At 44.9% G+C, this 20,525-nt stretch overlaps 1 protein-coding gene across 1 annotated transcript; it reads left to right on the forward strand.

Moving 5' to 3' along the window:
- The first annotated feature begins 709 nt into the window (after positions 1-709).
- On the forward strand, positions 710-20,171 carry LGI2 (leucine rich repeat LGI family member 2). Its single transcript, XM_068942921.1, has 8 exons — positions 710-918; positions 993-1,064; positions 3,800-3,871; positions 7,309-7,380; positions 7,951-8,022; positions 9,152-9,321; positions 13,643-13,807; positions 16,067-20,171. Exons 1-8 carry the CDS (start codon positions 710-712, stop codon positions 16,882-16,884), a joined length of 1,650 nt encoding a protein of 549 aa, XP_068799022.1. The 3' UTR covers positions 16,885-20,171.
- The last annotated feature ends 354 nt before the right edge of the window (positions 20,172-20,525 follow it).

The raw sequence follows: 20,525 nt of genomic DNA on the forward strand, positions 1-20,525 counted from the left end.
GGTTGGGATGGGCTGGGATGAGTTGGGATGGGGTGCATGGGGCAGGATGGGGTGCCTGGGTTGGGATTGGCTGGGATGAGTTGGGATGGGGTGCATGGGGCAGGATGGGGTGCCTGGGTTGTGACGGGCTGGGATGAGTTGGGATGGGGTGCATGGGGCAGGATGGGGTGCCTGGGTTGTGACGGGCTGGGATGAGTTGGGATGGGGTGCATGGGGCAGGATGGGGTGCCTGGGTTGTGACGGGCTGGGATGAGTTGGGATGGGGTGCATGGGGCAGGATGGGGTGCCTGGGTTGTGACGGGCTGGGATGGGTTGGGACGGGCCACGTGGGGGCGGGATGGTCTGGGATGAGGCAGGAGGGGTCGGGATGGGCCCAGCGGCTCGGTGCCGCATCACCGCCGGCCGCAGCCGCCCCTCGCCGCTGCCGGACTGTGCCGGCCGCGGGAGCAGCGGGGGGTCCGCAGCGGCCAAACCTCTGGCCGCGCAGCTCCCCCCGCGCCGCCGCCCCCAGCGCCGGCCGCTGCCCCCGGGGCCGGGGCCGCGCAGCGGCCGGCGCCGAGCGCCGCCCCTCCGCGGCCGCGGGCAGTGCCTCCCCCCCGCCCCCGGCCGCGCCGCGCCGCGCCGCGCCGCGCCGGGCGGAGCCCCGCGGGCGGCGGCCCGGCAGAGCCGAGCCCAGCCGAGCCGAGCGGAGTCGGGGCGGGCGGCGCGGATGGCGGCGGGCGGCATGGCGGGGCCGGCGGGGCCGCTGCGGCTGCTGGCGCTGGCGGCCGCCGCCGCGCTGCTGCCGCCGCCGCCGCCCGCCGCGGCGCGGAGGCCGCCGGTGCGCTGCGCGCCGCCCTGCAGCTGCTGGCGGGAGTCGGCGCTGTGCGTGGGGGCGGCGGGGCCGCCGCGCAGCCTGCCCGCCGACCTCGGCTCCCTGTGAGTGCGGGCGGCGCGGGGCGGCGCGGGGAGTCTCCTTTTCTCGGGCCGCTTCCTTACTTCTCCCTCCCCAGGAGCCTGGTAAACGGGACCTTCTCCGAAGTCAAGGACAGGATGTTTTCCCACTTGCCCTCCCTGCAGCTGCTGTAAGTACCGCACTCCCTGAGAAAGCACGGCGCCGATGAACACTCTGCCCCTTCCTCCTAAATATAGTTAGGGGCGTCCTTTTAGGAAAAGAGAGCCGGTCAAGCCGCAGCTTGTGCGACTCTACGGACAGAACTGCTTTTTCATGACTGAGGGGTGGATTTTCCATATTCCTACGGTAGCATAAAGCAGTTGATAAAATGGGTGTTTATTTACTAAAGGAGGACCAGCTGTTTTCTGATTTCATAAGTACTTTTTGGAGGCTCAGATTTACGAAGTTTAAGGCAGAGTTTTCCCTCTTGAGTCATATGGCCGTCCTCACTCATGCTCGTTTCGTGCTAATGAATCTCGCGTTCACCTTGTGGCATTCATTGATGTTACGAGGCGGTTCGGCACCGCAGCGAGAGGAGGCGGCGGGAAGGGCGGACATCCCCAGATGGCCAAGAGAAGTGCTCGCACGTGAGGCGCCTGCGTGGTCTGCAGTGTGCCCTGCGGTGCAGGATCCGACCCCAAGGGCAGCCCCTTGGGGCATTTTGGGCTGGCCAAACCACGGCTCCTTCCACGCGCAGGGTGGGCCTCGGAGGACAGTGGGGGAGATGGGGTGCAGGTCCCACGCGCTGCAGCCCGTTGCGACCTTGGGCAAGTCACTTGATCATGTCTGTGTTGCAGCCGGATGCGTGCCTGCAGCTTGAGTAGCGCACCCAAATTTGTTTGATTTAGCTGTCTTGGGGGAGAGAGGGAGGCACAGAGATGTGGGGTTCAGTACAGGCTATGCAAAGCCACTGGGGATCTCAGATACTTCCTTGCGCGCCGCTCTGCAGCGAGACCATGCTCCCGTGTCTTTAACCCAGCTGGCCCCAAGCAGCCTGCCTGGCTTACCCACATGCGGTGAGGAAAACTATACTAAACACATATGAGGCCTGCCAGAAATCCGGGCTAAGTTTCACGGATCTATAAGCTATAATTTAAAACTAACACTAGCACAAGAGTGCTAAAGTCACGTGGTAGTGTGATGGGCAGCCTTGCCAATGGACCCGCATCCCCCGTTTCGTTCTCAGAGGCCCCTGTTTCTCACTTTTGGGGGAAGGGGGCAGCATCCCATGGAAAACTCTGGAGAGGAGTGGGCAAAGCAAGAGGTGGAGGCTTTCACCCACTTTAACAGATCAGGTAACACCGTCTGGGCAGAGAAGGTGGGTGAACTTTGGCAGTTTTTAGAGGATGCATTAGGTGAGATAACCAACCAAGTCATTAACCACCTCATTTCTAAATACAGCTGTCCTGATGTAGCAAGTGGAAAAATTACCTTTACCATTGTGTTAGTGTGTTTTCTAATGTAAGACGCATTTTCTAGCCTTTCATAGGTAAAGAGCTTACCCAGGGAAAGAAAGATCCGTGGTCTGCAGCCCACTTTGATTGGAAATATGGGTCAGGACTGAGATCACATCGTGTTCCTAGGATGCCTGCTCTGGTCTCCTTGGGGAAATAGAAGATTTACCCCAGAGTGTTTGAACGTGAACTAAGTCCCAAACGAAAGTTTTTACTGGAGCTGAGGCCAGCACAAAGCCCTGGGCAGAGGAAGGGAGGACTTTACCCACCCAGGAATGGGGGGAACAGCAGACCTGTACTGTCTCAGTGAAGCCCAGAGTGATCTGAGGCAAGGAGTGAGTGGAAGATAGGAAATCAGGAAATTCTTTTGGGTAGTGGTAGTGGGAAGAGAGAGGAAGAGTTGCAGAAGGTCATTCATTTTCATTAGAGGTACTGGGTTTCCAGAAAGAAATGTTGGGTTTTGAGGAGGGAGTGGAGAAAGGTAGTTGTTGAGAAAGGCAGAGGTTGCCCATTTCATTTTATGTAGTAGATCAGATATGGGAGTGAGGTAGGGTAGTAACCACCAGCACCAGCTTGGGCCCTGACAGATTTTATTTGTTAGCGTAACTTGTAAGCTTGCATGAGAAAAGGAATGATTAAATTACAAAAGAAATAAATGCTGAGCTGAGCACTTTCATGCATCAGGACTGTGTCTTCTGTGGCGGAAGGCATGGTGAAGTAGTAATGCAAGGATTTATTTCTGATTGCGGTCTGAATCTTTCTTAGATTTCTTTGGGATAATTTAAGGGGCATTTGTCTAGTATTAGCATAATAACTAGGATCACAGAGAAAGTTTGCATTTCATGTTCATTAGTCTTCTAAATTAATTTTAGTAAAATGCCTAAAGCCGTACAAAAAGAGGATTAATAAGTGGCTACAGTGGAGTGATTAATGCAACATATTCACTTGCAGCTGAAAATTCTGGTGAGATTGCACAGAAGTGATTTCTTTTGAGGAGGGTTTGGTTTTCAGGCTGAATAAGAAGTTTTGCTGTTTTTTTAAAACGAGTTAGCAGTTTTTGCCTTTGAACATAAATATTGGAGATCACTTACCTTTGTGCTTTGATGAAGCAGAGAAGGTGCTTTGCTGGAAGAGCTTTTCTGTGGCTTCTTTTTCCTGGACCTCATTGTCAAGGCTCTGATGACAGCTGCTCCCATGCAGCTGCATTTTGTCCCTGAAGATGTAGAGGGGCACAAGGCAGCACCTGGAACAGACACCAGTGGGCCCATGGTGTTTGATGTGCTCTGCATCAACAGAGCAATATGGGATTGAGTCAGTAAGATTACTCTGGTCATGGTCAATAAACATACTTAGCGTAATCCAGGGTGCCAAGTTTTAATATGCTTTCCTAACGCCTGCTCTCCATTTTCAGCTTGCTGAACTCTAACTCCTTCACTGTTATCCGAGATGATGCCTTTGCTGGTCTCTTCCATCTGGAATACTTGTAAGTTTGGCATTTTATGTATTCCCCTATTTTTATGTATTTATAAATCGAGATGTTTTAACAAGTTGCCTAGACTCCTGCCTTGGCAAAGTAGTCCTTACTGTGATTACCAGGAGCGGTGGAAAGAGAGGATTTGTGTTCCATTTCTGTGCAAATGTCCTTTATGGTTGCCTACCACTTTTTTTAGAGGTTGCAGTGGATTTTATAAAAAATATGCCATGAAGGCAAGGTGGCTCTGTGTAATTACAGTACACTGAAAAAGTCCTGCTGAGCAAGAACTTGTCCTGGATTTGCAGAGCAGTGCCATCACGGTCAAGGAGTTTTGAGTCTCAGGAAAGAGTTGTTGAAACCTCTTCTGCCTGTCGTCGCCCTGAAGAGGAGTTGCAGAGTGTCGATGTGCTGCCTAAAACGATCCTGGTCGCCAGACTGGTTCTCTTTCCCCACCTTTCCTCTCCAACTTCCCCTTTGTTCTGAAATCCCTTCTAATGCCCATGGCATTTATCTTTATGGTATAAATAATTATAAATATATGAATATATAAATATATATTTCATATAATGTAAAATATTGTAATTATTTATATTCTTATTTGAATTTATTTAACTTTCCTCCTCTTAAGTTAGTTCGCTTCTTCATTGTTTTTTACATTACTTTCATTTCCCAATTTTTTTTTTTTTAGGTCACCCTTTTTTCTTTTAAAAAAAGTATTAGCCCTGGTACCAGGTTGTCCTCACTTCATACTCCAAAGGACTGCCATTTCTCTGTGTTACCGGAAATGAGCTGGTATGTTTTTAAACTCTGAATGTGATCTGCAAAAGATTAATCTTTCCACCCATCTTTCTGTGCTGAAAGGTAACTGTGGCAAATTCTGTCTTCTATAGGAAAAACAATATTCATAAAACTGACTCTTGCTAAAGTCTTGCACGCAGGTAGGTATTAAGATGGGGTATATTCATGACTAATACTCTGTGAGGAGCAGCCAACAATAGGATTAACAGACTGAGAACAAGTGGCTTTATGGTGAATGCTATATGCTGAAATACGTGATTCAGCTACATCTGGATTTTTCAGTGATAGCAAGAGTTATCTAACCATTCTTTTTTTTCCATGTTCTACCTGTAAAAACAGTAATTTGAAAAAGGAAAAAAATCCTGCAAATATTCTTATGTTGTTTCAGTATTGACTTACTTAAGCTTTCAGGTGCTCAGGAGCCTAAAAGGGAGCTTGTTTCAGTAGCGTATGCTCCACTGACAGATGCATTGCTAACTGTAGCCAGACCCGTATCTGAAAGAAAAACATCCTGCCCCTTGTTAGCTGATCATAGGGAAAACTTCTTTCCCTGGTTGCTGGCTGCTAGCTGAGGATCAAAGTTAAGGCTGATTAAAACCTACAGTTTCAGTCTCCTTTGGTAACAGCCAAAGAAGTGCTCTCAGGTTTATGGTTGTTGTTGTTCTCCCTGCCAAAGCCACCAAGTACTTCCTCCTGCCAGCGAATCTGACCTCTGCCGTTTGGGAACCGAGAGCGAGCAGCCTTCTTTCCTTCTCTCTTTTTTCTTTTTTCCCCCTCCGCATACAGAGAGTAACACCATTAGAGCTCCAGTAACTCCTGCCTCGCAGTTACCGCTGGTTGGCTCTTACAGACTAAAAAGAAACGCTGCTGACAAGCAAGAGTAAGACGTTTCTTTGTGCACAAAGCAAAGACTCCAGGCGAAGAGCAGCTGGGCAGCATCCACAGCATATACCCGTACATCCTGTAGCAGCAGCAGCTGTCCCACTGTCACGCCGCACTTAGGGCAGTGCTAGTGGCCTTCAGGACGCCCTTAAGACTAACTAGTTATGTTTACGGAGTCGGGACGACGGAGCTCCGACAAAGACTGGAGCTTTGCTAGCAATTGCAGCGGCGCGCCAACGGGTGCGTTCCCAGGGCAGCCTCCCTTCGAGGTCAGGTTCGGTGACTGAATTGCTGAATCCCAGCCCAGACGTCCGTCATCTAGCTGCAGCGTGTCCAGCGGAGCCGCGTTCGTTGGCGTTGCTGGCGAGCTGGCGGCGTGCCGGGGCGCTGGGGCTGGGTGAGGAGGAGCGGCCGCCGGCTGCTGCCTGGGTGCCGCGGCAGGAAGCAATCTGGCTGTCTGCTCTGCCCATTGAATTCCTGTCCCAAGGCGGTCCTCATAGCAGAGGACGGCTGACCCTTTCCTGACATCCTCCACATGGACACATCTCATCTGCACCCCTGGTGTGCAGGGAGGGTCCGCGACACTTCACGAAGGGTTTTGGCTCCATCTGAACCCAGGGCACTTCCTCTCCTGCATCCCTGTGAGGACTGCAGCCCGCCTTGGCTCTCTCAAGAAGAGACTTGGGCTTATGTCATTTTAGACATTTTTATCCCCTAAAACTTTTTGAAGTCAATGTGTGGTTTTTGTCATCCGGGTACGCTTGTACCATGCGATATCTTGATGGTCACTGGGCTGCCACACCAGCCTGCTTGGCTGGGCTGATGGTGCATTTACGGATGTGTCCTCAGCTGCTCTGGAGTCAAGGTGCTCAAATATCAACTCTTTCTTTAAATGCTGATATGCAGTCAGGACTAGCAGCACCCTCCTGCAATTGATAGGTGACTCTTGTTACTTCCACGGAGATCGGGGCTGTGCCTTGTGGGTGTCCTGCGGAGGTGGTGTCCCTGCTGGAGAGAGGTGATATATGGCAACACAGAGAAAAGCAAGGTTTTTGGCAGCAGTCTTGCCATTTATCCAGACTTCTTACACCAGTATGTAGCTGCAGGCCACATCACTGCAGTGGCCGTGGCCTGAAAGCCCGCTGGCTTTACGGGTGCGGAGATGGCACCGTGCTCGCAGCAGTCCAGGGTGCTGTGTGGACAGGCCCTTAAGCACAAGCTCCTCTGAATAGAGTTATCTGTTGTCTTCAGCCTGTGAAGCACTTGCACCTCTCTGCTGCCCTATGATTTTAAAATTTGGGCAATTTATGAGAGAAAGGTAGAACTTCAGGTCTATCTACAGTTCATCTCAGAAGCTTCTCCTACCCAGATCTCTTTCCTCACATGCCAAACTGTGTGGGAGGATTAAGTAATAGAGGAATATATATGTATATTTATTTATATATTATTTATATATATTTATATATTATTATATATATTTTTATATATATTTGTTTTGTTTTGTTTTGTTCATTTTATTCTTCTTCTCCTGAATCTTTCTGTCATGTGCTGTCTCTTGCTCTGCCTGGTACCTGCATCATTGCTTGTGTTTTACCAGAGGAAAGGGGAAGAGGGAATGTGAGTGACTCCACCGAGACTTCCTCAGTTTTAAATCTGAAGGGGCTACCCAGGAACTTGCTGAGCTTGGAGGCCATAGGTTAAAATACCGGTGATGCTAATAATAGTGTTAATTACAATAATTTTAAAAATACTTTTTTTTTGCCTAGATTCATTGAAGGAAACAAAATTCAAACCATTTCAAGAAATGCATTTCGTGGCCTTCGAGACCTGACTCACCTGTAAGTTATTTAACATTTAGTAGAATAATTTGTACTTGAACAAAACTCTTTCGTGCAGATCACTGGTTTTCATGCCACATGGAACATTTGCCTTTATCTCCGTGTGTCAGCTACCTCAGACTATTAAGCGTGTGCTTTCCACAAATTTGAACGGTGTCCTTTAAAAAACTCCTGCTCTGGCGCACTGCAGCATGTTCAGCTGCCTGTGTGCACTTATGTTGGGGTGCAGCCCTTACCTGTGGGTGCTGCCACTGATACCACCTCGATGTCGTATGCTTATGATTAATGTTCCTGCATCTTTGCAGCATGTTCAGTGATTGCTGTGCATGTTACAAAGCTTTTTCCAGGTGGAATGTGTATTTTACTCTTTTTTTTTCTACGTCAGCTTCATTTTTCTCTCTCAAAGCAATCACCGCTCCCAAATGAGAATAATTAATATGGGCATGTTCCAAGTAGGTCTTATCAGTGCTAGTAGTTGTATAGTATCAGAAAATTAACGGTATGTAAGTAAAGTTAGACTTAGTAAGGGTCAAGATAACAGTGACATTCAGTTCTAACTTTCTTCTTTAGTTCTTTGGCCAATAACCATCTTAAAGCTCTGCCAAGGGATGTCTTCAGTGACTTAGATTCTTTAATTGAACTGTAAGTAATGAAAATCTTTCTGCTGACTGCCTGTTATTGTGACTCTATTACTCTGAGTTTTAAGTTCTGGTTTTTGTGTGGTGCTGTGTGCACACAGAAAATAAACGTGCATTTTGTTGTCCTCTCTTTTTTCGTTTTAAAGTTATTTACTTGGTAGACTCTCCTAAGATAACTGCTGTTTCTTAAATCACTGTTATTTTTCATGATACCTCCCATAGTTTGCGTTACTGTACTTCTTATGATCTTGCACATCAATTTTGTTTAGTGAAAGGAAGACTGGATTTTAAAATTACCATTTCTCTGAACATTTTCTCCTGTCCTTGCTGCAAGTATTTCCTGAGATTATTTTAGCAAAAGGCATTAATTTAAAAAATTATCCTTTTTTTCTTTTGTTTTTGTGTCATGGGTAGCACATTGCTGACTTACTGTCAGCATTTTCTTGTATAACTAAGCAGCTAGTCAGCTTCCCCTATTTTTGGCCTGGCTCTCCCAAACAAGAAAGTATGGTTGTAAGCCACGAGGTTTGCCAAGGGATTGAAGAGCAGTTACAGCATTTGAAATCTTACGTTCCTTGGTGGGGGGAGATTACACTGACTAGGCTCCACATCAGCAGTGACTCATTAAAAATATAAGCCCCCCGTTATTATTTCAAATACCTCTGTGTTTTAATGTAACACAGAAATTGTACTGACAAGACTCCTCTGTCAGCCAGTGGTACTGGAGTAGTTTATTGAAGCAATGGGATGTCTCCGTGTCATCAGCAGGTGGTGGCAGGCAGACTTGCAGCTGACCACCTCACTGTAAGCATTTATTATGTTACACTCCTAATCCTTTGAAAATGCACAAATATAAGTGTCTTTACACACAAATCACAATTCTCCATGCGTAAGATTATACACGGGCATATTTCCTAGGCTGAAACTGTTTTCCAAGGACAACACTTCAATGGAGGCATGTATATACTAAGAGAGTCAGAATCGAACAAGAAGTCTTTCCTGTTCTCAGTTCAAACTCAATTCAAAACTACTCAGATATTTTTAAATTCAGTATGTCAAGTTGTTAACAGTTCTGCGGTATTTATATTGCTATCAACCTTTTCAAATATGTTTCTTTCTGTGTGTTTTTTTAGAGATTTAAGGGGAAATAAATTTGAGTGTGACTGCAAAGCCAAGTGGCTGTTTTTGTGGTTAAAGATGACAAATTCCACTGTTTCTGATGTCCTGTGTATTGGTCCAGCAGAATATCAGGATAAGAAGTTAAATGATGTGACAAGTTTTGATTATGAATGCACCACTACAGGTATTAAGAATGTATATTTCTAAGCACACTAAATATGGTTAAGTATCTTTGGTTTAGACTATACTTATTTTGCTTCTACAAGCATGATGGGGGGAGGGAAGGGTTATATATGAAGCACTTTGGCATACTAGGACAGGCATAAAATGAGAAAATTACCTTTTAAAGCCAAAGTTAGTCGAGTTTTTATTTGGTTTAAGTGATAATAGGAGAAGAGCTGTGACTGTTTCTATTCCAAAAGGCTTGATTATGACTCACTTTTGTGACTTAATTTTCATCACAGAATGTTTTCTATTGTCTGGAATAAAGCCATATAGAAGAAGATGAGCTTCCCAAAATCTCTGTATTTCACAGACAGCAATGAAAAGAAGTTTAAATAATGTGGCTCTATCAGTTACCTTCATTCAATAGGCCACAATTTAATAGCATCAAATGTGGCAGCATTTCTGCCAGCACTTCTTTATGGAGCTCCATTACACTGGAGAGAAATTTCCAATAATGCAGCTACTGTCTTGTTTAGGATCTTATTTTTTATTTTAGGTAATGTAAAGCATGCTGAAGGGAATGGAGAGAAACTTGCATGTGTTTATGCTTATATTTTATGACCAAATATAACAGCAGTTACCTATATTTAAATGTACCGACATCATACCATTGAGACTATCAGCTGCTACAGTATTGTTTTTCACGTATCTGATGAGAATACATTGTCTTTAGTTTCTATACAGTAATATCAGAGGCATTCAGGTTCTCATCTGTCATCCAGGCAGTCATCAAGAATGAGGTAGAGCACCTGTAATCTTTTTTTTTAAGAAACAACAGAAAAGTTGATTATTAGTATCGTAAGGTAAAGTTTCAGGACAAGGTATGGAAGGTAATCCAAAGGCAATACGTAAAAGGGAAAGAGAATGAACCTGGAGTTCGAAAGTACGTAAGAAAAGCAGCAGAGGTAAAGGGTGATAGTCTGCTCCATAAAAAGAATGTCAAAAAGCCGCGAGTGACATGGCTTGCAAGTGTGCTGGGAACTACAGTGAAGTTACGTTACTGTGTCTGCCAGTCCACAGAGGTGCAAAAGTATGAAGTACGAGTGAACTTGATTTTACCTCAAGATGATTTAAGAAATTACACTGTACTAACCACGTGCAAAAATAAACCTTGTCTACCTGATCCTCAGAGCTCTACTGACCTACAGGCCCTCTGTCACATCTTTATATCTACCTATGCAACTATAAAGTTGCTACAAGCAAAATTAGTCCTTGTTGTCACTCCCTTGGTCTGCCGTAAGTGAAGTTTCATCACGTGTAAATCTAATTTCACCTGCTACAGAGTTTGCTCGGAAACTCAGGTATTATGTGGTGCAAGGATTGCCCAGCTGAATATTTGTTCAAATCTCTCAGAGAAGCAATCTGGCCGCATACTGTATAGATGTGATGTATATAGGTGTATGGCTACTACTTCAGGTAGCGCACATAGGGTGTTTTCACGCCAGTCATTTGCTCACTGCTCTGAAGGAAGAGCAGTGTCTCGGCGGCCTGGGTGTAGTCAGCAGCAGAGCACGGCACTCCGCTCCACTCGGCTGGGCGGTGGGGCTGGAGGGGAGGAGCTCTGGCAGCCTCCCAAAGTGTCTGAGGGGGCAGACTGAAGGCAGTAGCGCCAGCGCGCTGCAGGGGAATGAGTGTTTCCTTTCGGGAGGCTTGAAAACGGGCTTTGCGTTTCCATGGTCGCTGGAAACAGGCCTTGTACTTATGTGGGACCTGCTTCGCGCAGGCTGCCGGGCAGGGAGGGGTCGTCCCACTGAACGGCGGCGTTTTAGAAGTTTGGCTGCTTCTGTATTCAGCTGGCTGGGATGTCTTCTGGGGGTGCTCCTCTCGCCCCAGCGACAGGGGACTAGACTAGGTACCTGCAGTAAGGTTGCCTGGAATAGATGTCTAGAGTATGAGGTGTGTTAGGCAAAAGGCATTATTAAGGCTTTCTGCACAGGGGAAGTTGCTGGAAATAAGGCAGGTTGTGAATTAAGAGCCAGCTACTCCATGTTCTGTCCCCGCACGTTCACCCTTTGCGACCAGCAACTGGCGGTCACCAGCGCCACAGTGCTGGGACGGCCTGCCTCGCGCCGCGAGGAAGGACGGCTCGCGGCCCCGCTGGAGCGACCGTCTCCGCCAAAGGGAAGGCGCGCGGAGGCGAGGGAGGCGGCCGGGGAGGGAGGCCAGCGAAGGGAGGGAAGGGAGGGAGAGCAGCGTCCTCCTCCTCCTCCCACCCGGGCTCATCCGCGCCCCAAGAGGAAAACGTTGAGAAGCATCTCCCCCGCTCCCCAGCCTTGCACTTACTGGGGGGTCTCTTCCTGGCATTCAAGGAGGGGAGGTGGACCCGTGTGTAGAAGCAGATCGAGCCCCCCAACCCGAAATTTGCAGCGAGGCTGATGGGGCAGCAGCTCTTTACTGTGTAGCTCTGGGCGGCGTTAGAGTCCGGGATTTCCAGCTGGGGCTAAAAGTGACGTTTACTGTTTTTTCCCTGATTAGTACTTCAGTTAGCCACGCTTACGCGTCCCGGGATATGACGAGCCCAATGACAGGTAGAGGTAAAAATAGCTTTGTTAACGTTATATCATTTCTGAAGGAGCTGTGGGTTTTAACGTGCACACTGGCGTGCTTTAACTCACGGGTTCGGTACAGCTGCCCTGCCAGTGTTTCAGAAGTGTTCAGGGGTTAAAAAAGACGTCTCTTCCAGTGTTGGAGCTGGGTTTGGCTTGGTGCTTTTTTTGTTTTCCCCGAGACTGTAAATATATTTCAATTTTCCGTAACTGTATCAGTTATTGTTGCATCCTTAGCTACGTTTTATGATTTATCACTTACTCTCTGCCTACCCTGGTGTCAGTTTTCTCCAGTCCTGCTATTTTACCAGTGGGAATGAAGATAAATTCCTTGTTTTCACACTGGCATTTATGAATCAAGCCCATGCGCTATTTATAATAGTCGCCCGAAGAATGGAGACTGTCATTTCTCTTGCAGCTGTGGAGTCTGGTGTATTTATCCAGTTGTAGTTGTCTATCTTTATTCTCCAGAAGTATAGCTCTGCAAGGGCAGGGCTTATCAAGCGTGCGTAGGCGTAAAGTTCTTCATATGAAAGCAATTATTTTATAAAGGAGCAAAATGAAGGATCAGAGTGAGGACTTAATTAACGTTTCACCAAAATTCCTGGATGCTCAGGCCCTTCCGAAGTAGGAAGGAGTAGTGAAGCATGTAGCAAATGGAGCTTAATACAGAGGTATGTCTGGTTCTGCAAAGAAGCTTCATCTTAGAGGAAGGTTCGTTTCCTTTTCTGCATAACTATATCTATATATAACTTCAGTCCACGTCTTCTGCCACACTCCAGAATGAAGCGTGTTATAAATGCTGTTTTTTCTGTGTCAGCTCTGCTGTATTGATTTCTTCTTCTGAAAATTAAGGACCTTGCCCAGCTATCAGTCCAAATATGAAATTCAGACTCGAGTTTCCTCATTTTGCCCCAAATTGGCTCTAAGCTGACAACTGACTTAGCACGAGGTGAATTTTAGAATTAAATCTACGGAGATGCTTGGATTTTGAGTTGAAATTCTTGCACTTGGGAGTTAGGATCCTAAACTTCAGGAGTGGCTTCAACTGCTCAGTCTTAGAATCTAGAACATGTTTTCCACCAGATAGTAATTTGCAGATTGATCATATTTTATGCCTAAACTACTTTACAATGTCCCATAAAATGTTACGTTAACTGAGTTTTTGATTACACTGCTTTTTCTATGGTCTAGCCAAAACGGGGTTATCCCCAGGCAGACTTCAGATATAACTTCACTTTCTGCCTGGTTTAGCATAACACAAATTGCAAGTGATTAAATTTGCATGTCTTTAACAAGTTATTGGACTTGAGCTGGAAGTTGCTGCCTCTCAGCTTGAAAGTGATTTTAGCAAGGCCATTTCACTTGACGGGAAAGCAACTTCCAGCTGAGGGGAAAGAGACTTCTCTCTTGATGGCATGCAACCATGTGGATGTATCCTAATTTCACTGGTATCAGCCAAACTAGGTGCAAAATCAGAATTCTGGCACTATTTACCTATTTTGATCTCCTTGGAAAATGTTTTTCCAGAGGACAGTTTATGATACCTGAAGCAGGAGACTCTTTCCCGATCTCTGCATGCCTAACTCATGAGCACTGACAATTTCATGTTATACGAAATCCAGAATATTTCACTTGAAAACGTTTTTTGGTGTTAATGACTGTAAACAGCAACCACTTATTTTATGTTTCCAGCCAGGATGTATCCTAATTGTTATAAATGTATGTTTCTAGATTTTGTTGTTCACCAGATTTTGCCCTACCAGTCAGTTTCAGTGGATACGTTCAACTCTAAGAATGATGTGTTCGTAGCCATTGCACAGCCTAGCATGGAGAACTGCATGGTCCTGGAGTGGGATCACATTGAAATGAATTTCAGGAGTTATGACAATATCACAGGTATATAAATACTGGGATTCCAGTTGTTGATGGAGTATGGTCGTTTCACAAGGAGAAATTGTGAAGAGGAGATTCATAGATGGGAAGCAGTTGATGCTTTTTGTCTTGAACGTGCTAAATTTGCATCCTGGCCAGATTACTTACCAAACAATAGTCCATGTGGATACCAGGTGATTTTATAAAGCTAGGAACTGTTCTGTCCCGAGCTGACATTGTTGGTGCTATACAAAGCTCAGTCAATCAGCTCTCTGTCTGCTGACAGCAGGGAGAGAGTCTTTAGAGCTATTATACGCTGTCCGGTTTTCCAGCTACTTCAGGCTATTAGTTCTGAAGACGTTGGAACTAAATTTATCCATGAAGCATCCTTCCCTCGTGTTCCTTGTTACATGTGATAGATTACTTTTTACCTTGCAGTCTTGGTAACAAAGAGCATGTTGCGTCTTCAGCAGGAGTTCGGGGAAGTTTACAAAGACAGCAAACAACCGCTTCCTCAGATCAGCTTTGTGTCACTACCAAAAGTTTACAAGATGCTACCTCTCTGTCAGAAGATTTTGGAAATGGAAAATTTCGCATTTTAGGTTCCATCATATGTTAGTAGATGAGGGGAAAATATATGCCAGTAGATGTAAAATTACAAACAGATGGACCAAAGAGAACTAGCAGAGCTCTAGAGAAGCTCTGGAAATGCAGTTCAGAGTTTAGGTCATTGGCAAAGTTGGGAAAGATAGCTGGTGAAATAGTTCATTTGTGTGAGTTTGTCTTCAGATGAAGGTGAAATACGTCTGGAATGGCATGATTAGGAGACACCTCTACTCAGGACTTGTGTCCCAGCTCTTTGCACACCCAGCGTGCGCACCAGGACTCATTTTTCAAATGACACACCTGGGTTTTTGGAAGGCCAGAGCTCACGCTCTAGACTCCAGATATAAGTGAGCTAGAAAGTTCTGTCACAGTAGACAAAGGCAAAAACCTTTTGCAGAGCCTAAATAGCATTTTGTAGAGCTCAGGAGCTGGCTACACGCTCCGTAGGGAGTTTCATTGCTAACTTTATGTTTGGCATTCAGATGTCCAAATTTTGCTCCATACAACATGCACATATGAGCCTGAACTAGTTGTCAAGGTTGCCTTTATAGTTGATATGCAGAGAAATAGGCATTTCTGCCCCCTCCAGAAGGAGACATCTGCAATAGGCCAGAAGAATTATTTTGTAGAAGGAATTTTTGACTAGATTAGGCCAGAAAGAGCTGGATGATCAGCTCATGTATGGATGTCTACACTGCAGATACCTAATGGTATTCTAGATCAATCTCACTTCTCCTACAGTACTAGCTCTGGAAGAATGATAAATCATCCCAGGTCAGATCTGAAACAACCATGGATAGCAGGCCACCTAAGATGCCGGTGCAAGTCTCCTGAAATGACTTTGACAGAGCAAGCATAGAAGAGTCTGTGCAGATACACCTCTATTTCAACTATATGTTTAAAAGAGGAATTCCTCTTTTCTTGCAACAGGTGCTTTCATAAATAGTCTGGTTGTTACCGTTTTTGATGCGGGTCTTGTATAGCAACTTGACTTTTATCAAAATGGGCCTTAACCTGATCTGATCTAGTCTTGCAGCTGCATTATTCCTAAAATATTTTAAGTTGAACATAAATCTGCAATTTCAATAATACTTGGAGAACTTTAACAGAAATAACAAAGTTAGGTTTATCTTTTCATCTTGCTGTCAGGTGATGTATCCACAGGATACATCAATATTTCCATTTACAGTAATGAAAATGAGAGTCTGCCTTCCTGAAGCAAGAAAAAACTGGAAAGATAGATGTTCCAAGAGTAAGAGAATTTCAAATTCTTGTGATTCATGAAGTAACAAGTCTTATTGTGGAGTAGTAAAACCTGGCTCAAATAATTGTTTTGGATATTAGGGGACAGATGTTTGAACAGAGACAGAAAAAATATTCTGAATAAGAAAGAGTGAGTATTTTAGGATGCATCAAACTTGCATACCTCAAGGGATGTGATAGTTCCAGCATCTGAAGTCATCTTTCTAGTTGTTGGCCAGAAAAAAAAATGACATGTGTGATACAGCGTGAAAAGAAGCTCCGGTGGCGTGCAGTAACAGGCACAAACAATTATGAGATGGTGAAGATTAAAAAAAAAAAAAAAAAGGAACGGGGTGATTTTGCAAATCTCTGTTTGTGCTGTAAACGGTACTTTGTACTGTGCTAATATATGTGCTTTTTTCCTTTGGGCAATAGGTCAGTCCATAGTGGGATGTAAAGCCATTCTTGTTGGTGACCAAGTCTTTGTGGTGGTGGCACAGCTCTTTGGTGGCTCACACATTTACAAGTATGACGAAAGCTGGACAAAGTTTGTTAAGTTCCAGGATATTGAAGTATCTCGCATTTCCAAGCCAAATGATATAGAGCTTTTTGAGATAGACAGTGAGATGTTTTTTGTTATAGCAGATAGCTCTAAAGCAGGTTTGTCAACAGTGTACAAGTGGAATAACAAAGGTTTCTACTCTTACCAGTCACTTCATGAGTGGTTCAGGGACACTGATGCCGAGTTTCTTGATATAGATGGGAAATCACATTTAATCCTCTCTAGCCGCTCACAGGTTCCCATCATACTCCAGTGGAACAAAGCTTCAAAAAAGTTTGTCCCACACAGTGAAATTCCCAACATGGAGGATGTCTTGGCCGTGAAGAGTTTCCGGATGGAAAATAGCCTGTACATCACGCTCACGAGATTCATTGGTGACTCCAGAGTTATGAAATGGAATAGCAAACAGTTTGTGGAGATACAGGCTCTTCCATCCCGAGGAGCCATGACACTGCAGCCTTTTTCCTTTAAGAATAATTACTACCTAGCCTTGGGAAGTGACTATACCTTCTCCCAGATATACCAGTGGGAGGCTGAGAAGAAGCTCTTTAGGCTGTTTAAAGAAATCTATGTGCAAGCGCCGCGTTCTTTCACAGCTGTGTCAACGGATCGAAGAGATTTTTTCTTTGCTTCTAGTTTTAAAGGAAACACACAAATATTTGAACATATCATCATTGACCTGAGTTTATGAAAAGTTGCTGGAGTGAAATTCATCTAGAATTGCATTTATACACAACAAAATGAAGAGAGACCTCTCCAACAATAGGGTACACCTATGGAGTGTGACAACATTTTCTGGACTTTTAAAAGTTGCCTATTAATCAGGGATTGCATTTACTTGGTTACTGCCTGACATGTTCATTTTATCCTTTTTCAAAGACACTTTACAAACTGCAGTCATTCAGAGGGGAGTGCAATGCCTTAGGATTAATTTTGACGTCTAAGACTGGTCTGAATCTTACCCAGAAAACTACCTTAAATTGGATATCTTGCAAAAAAAAAAAAAGCAAGGAGGAAACCATACAAAGCATAGAAATGGTCTGGATTCCTAAACTAACATCTCAGTAGTGATATTTATGATGAGAGGCAGTACTGCATGGTTGCTGACGGACTGTAAAAGTGAACAGCAACATCCCAAAATGCATGTTCTGTTAGGTTCTTGAGGTCCATCTTCAAAATCTTTGTGGTTTGTAATAAGCCCAAGGCATCATTTTAATTCATTGCAGATCAAAGGGAAGGTCATAATCCACTGCCATTTTTCTTCCATTAATCAGTATTTCAGTAACAAATTGTGCTTTACAAGTAGCCCAGCCCATAGTGGCGGGATAGGCAGGAAAAGAAGGGTCTGTCACTTCTAGACTGTGGGATCTTAACAGTGTTAGGTTAGTACTGACAGAAAGTAGCAGAGAGCTGCTTGGTGGCATGAATGAATCAACTGCAAGCTCAATCCAATTTATCATGTATTAATAGCTTTTCTAGAAATACACCCCATTTGGCTCTCAGTCACACTCTTCCAGATAATTTCTTTAGATTCTAGGGCATTTTAACAAGCAAGGAATCTGTCGTTCTTCTAGAAAGCACAGCTTAAATTTAGTTTGAAAGATGCATCTGCGTCCATGTTCTCCAAGCCATAGCTCTTCTGCACACAGTGAGCTGATTTATTCTCCAAAGTTCCCACTCCAGCACAGCTCCCAGGCTGTAAATTCAGGCAGGGCTCATCTCAAGATGTATCCTCCTTATGGCTGAGCTCTAAATGCTACTTTGGTATCACCAAATTTTTTGAAATCAAGGCAGCCAGAGCTCTTTCAAGCTAAGGCCAACCCTGGTTCCAAAATAAGATTTTTTTTTTTCCCCTTGATTGCCCCAGGCTTTTGCCAGGATGCCTAGCAAAAAGTAAGACAGAACAGCAGGATGTGAATATACCGTGCTATATTGGGCACTCTTAAAAGTGTTTTGGATGGCTACAGACAAAGACATTCACTCATCCTCAACAGGGCAGTCCTGGCATGCGTAGAGCCTCTGCCAGGCTGTCTACACCCTTATCCAAAAAAGCTGTCTATCAGAGCCTTCTTGTGTTTCACATATGCAATATGTTTCTTTAAGCTTTCCTACCAATTAGCATATTAGCCTGTTTTATCATGAGCCTGTTTCTGCTGCGCTCCTGACTTGGTGAATAACAAGGCTTTGTGTAAAGCAAGCAGAGCGAATGAAGCTGGCTTTTATTCTTTCATAACCAAGACTATCGTAGCGTCTCTGGGCTGCCTGAGCTTCACTTTTTTGCCTTGGACATGGAGAAAACATGCCCTGTTATCACAAATAGAGATGTTCCTCACAGGCTTTGCGACATCCAGGATGCGAACAGTGCCGCGGAAGGGGATGATGCACAGGGACTCCCATGAGGAGCCATAAGCTACCAGTGACCTGGAATATCCTAATCTTCACCAACTTTTGTCTAGTTGCTATGAAATAAAATTATTCCTGGCCTGACAGAGACATAATTCATTTTATTGTGTTTTTAAATTCTGGGTTATTTTTTTTCCTATGTAGGTGCTCATCTTGGGTTTATTTTTAACTCCAATTTAGCCGATCCAGCCATCTGAAGTATTGAGCTCTGCCTCTGAATCCTTATGCGGTGTCAGTTCCCTTGATTCAGGCTAGTAGATATTCTCTATCTTCACCTCACAAACAAGACTTCTGCCGTAAGTTTTGGCAATGGCTCTCCTAGGATTAAACTAACAAGTCCCGCAAAGATATGATTAGCATGTCTGCCAGTGAATGAAATTTGTGACTGTTTTCCCAGTTTAATTTTTAAATCCTCTCCTTATAGAGTGGATATGGCTGGCAAGCACTTTCTTTAAACTACATTGTCAGAAGGCATTTTTCATTGCTTTTCTGTCCAATGTGCATGTTTAACTAACTACAATGATTTTTTCTGCCAGGTAGGGGCATTTCTTAGTGTGCATTTTAGCACTTTCTTTTTGGGCTCACTGCTAGTACCCTTCACTCAGTAAGGGGCGTAAGTCCAAAAGTAAAAAGCTAGTTTAAAGAAACTGGATCTTGGTATTTTTGATCAGAAGGAAGGCAAGAGAATGGTGGAAAAGGGCTTTTGTATCCAGTAGCGAACGACTGCGCTATTCGAGAGTGAAGGGGGGCTTTGAGACTTGGCTATCAAGTTGAATTAAATTAAAACGGTCTCTGCAGAGACGGGCTTAATAAAGAGGATAAAGTGATCAACGGGAGTGTAGCTCATTCACATGGGACCAGAAGAAGCGAGCGCGGAGAGTGGATTTTGCAGGCCGGCAGCGCCTCCGCTGTGCAGCCGCCAGCCCCAGAGCCGAGCGCGCAGCCCCGGCCGGAGGACCGGTGCGGCACCTGCCCCGCTTGCTGCCAGCTTAGCGCACAGGGCCGTCCAGGGATCAAAGCAGCGAGGAAGGGACACAAAAGCACCAGCTGTCGAAGAAAAGGGGTTACAATACATTTTACGAAATTAAATAAGGCAGCATCTCAAAAAGAGTCTTGTTCTGCTCTCTCTGTTCCCAAAGAAGAGCTCCAGATTACAGCCAAAATAACAGCAGTTACTAAGCGCCTAAAGTACTCTTTCTTTCTGCCTTTCCAAATGCAACAATAGTATTTTCTCCCTGGCCTGTATTCTGTAACATAGATTGTTTTGGGTAGTAAATAAACGATGCAGATCTGTAATTTACTGCACCTGTCAGAACATCAAAAAAGTACAGGACGGTGAGAACGGATAACAGAACATGCCACTTGGTGATTTTTAATCTATTTAAAAATACATACAATTATGTAAAGAGCAGTAGTTTACATAAAAATACATTTAATGCAGTATAGTAGCTATAGCAGGAACATTTTAAGGCTGTATATACATTTAGCTTTTTTTAGTAAAGGAGACGATGTAATCTATGCTACTGACACATGTACGTACTCTTTCAGTATATGAATAAAAAGTAGTAAACAAGACTAATTGGTGCATTATGTGTGTTAAAATATCCATACTGTGAAGTAAGCGTGTTCCTGCTTGAAATCAGACGAACACTGGGTTTCTCAGGCTTTCTCGGAAACAGAGCTTGTGCGTGGTTCAGGGTTGTGAGCTCTCTTCACACCAGCCATAAAGTGACAAATTATTTCCCGCTCCTGTCGTATACTACAGAAAATCAGAAGACAAACTGTCCGCTGTGCTCCTGTACACATCTGTGACCCACCTGGAGCTGGGACGGATTGACCGTGTGCCAGAGGACCCAGTAAGGATTCGCTATCAAACTGGTAGCAGCTTTGTAGCCAAGAGCTCCTGAACCACAGCTCTTGTTTTGCTTG

Source organism: Struthio camelus, chromosome 4, assembly GCF_040807025.1.
Source record: "Struthio camelus isolate bStrCam1 chromosome 4, bStrCam1.hap1, whole genome shotgun sequence".
Classification (NCBI taxonomy): domain Eukaryota; kingdom Metazoa; phylum Chordata; class Aves; order Struthioniformes; family Struthionidae; genus Struthio; species Struthio camelus.

Coding starts and splice junctions, on each gene's coding strand:
- LGI2 (XM_068942921.1), top strand. CDS start 710: ATGGCGGCGGGCGGCATGGCGGGGCCGGCGGGGCCGCTGCGGCTGCTG. Junction 919..992: donor CCCGCCGACCTCGGCTCCCT/GTGAGTGCGGGC, acceptor CTCCCTCCCCAG/GAGCCTGGTAAACGGGACCT. Junction 9,322..13,642: donor TTATGAATGCACCACTACAG/GTATTAAGAATG, acceptor GTATGTTTCTAG/ATTTTGTTGTTCACCAGATT.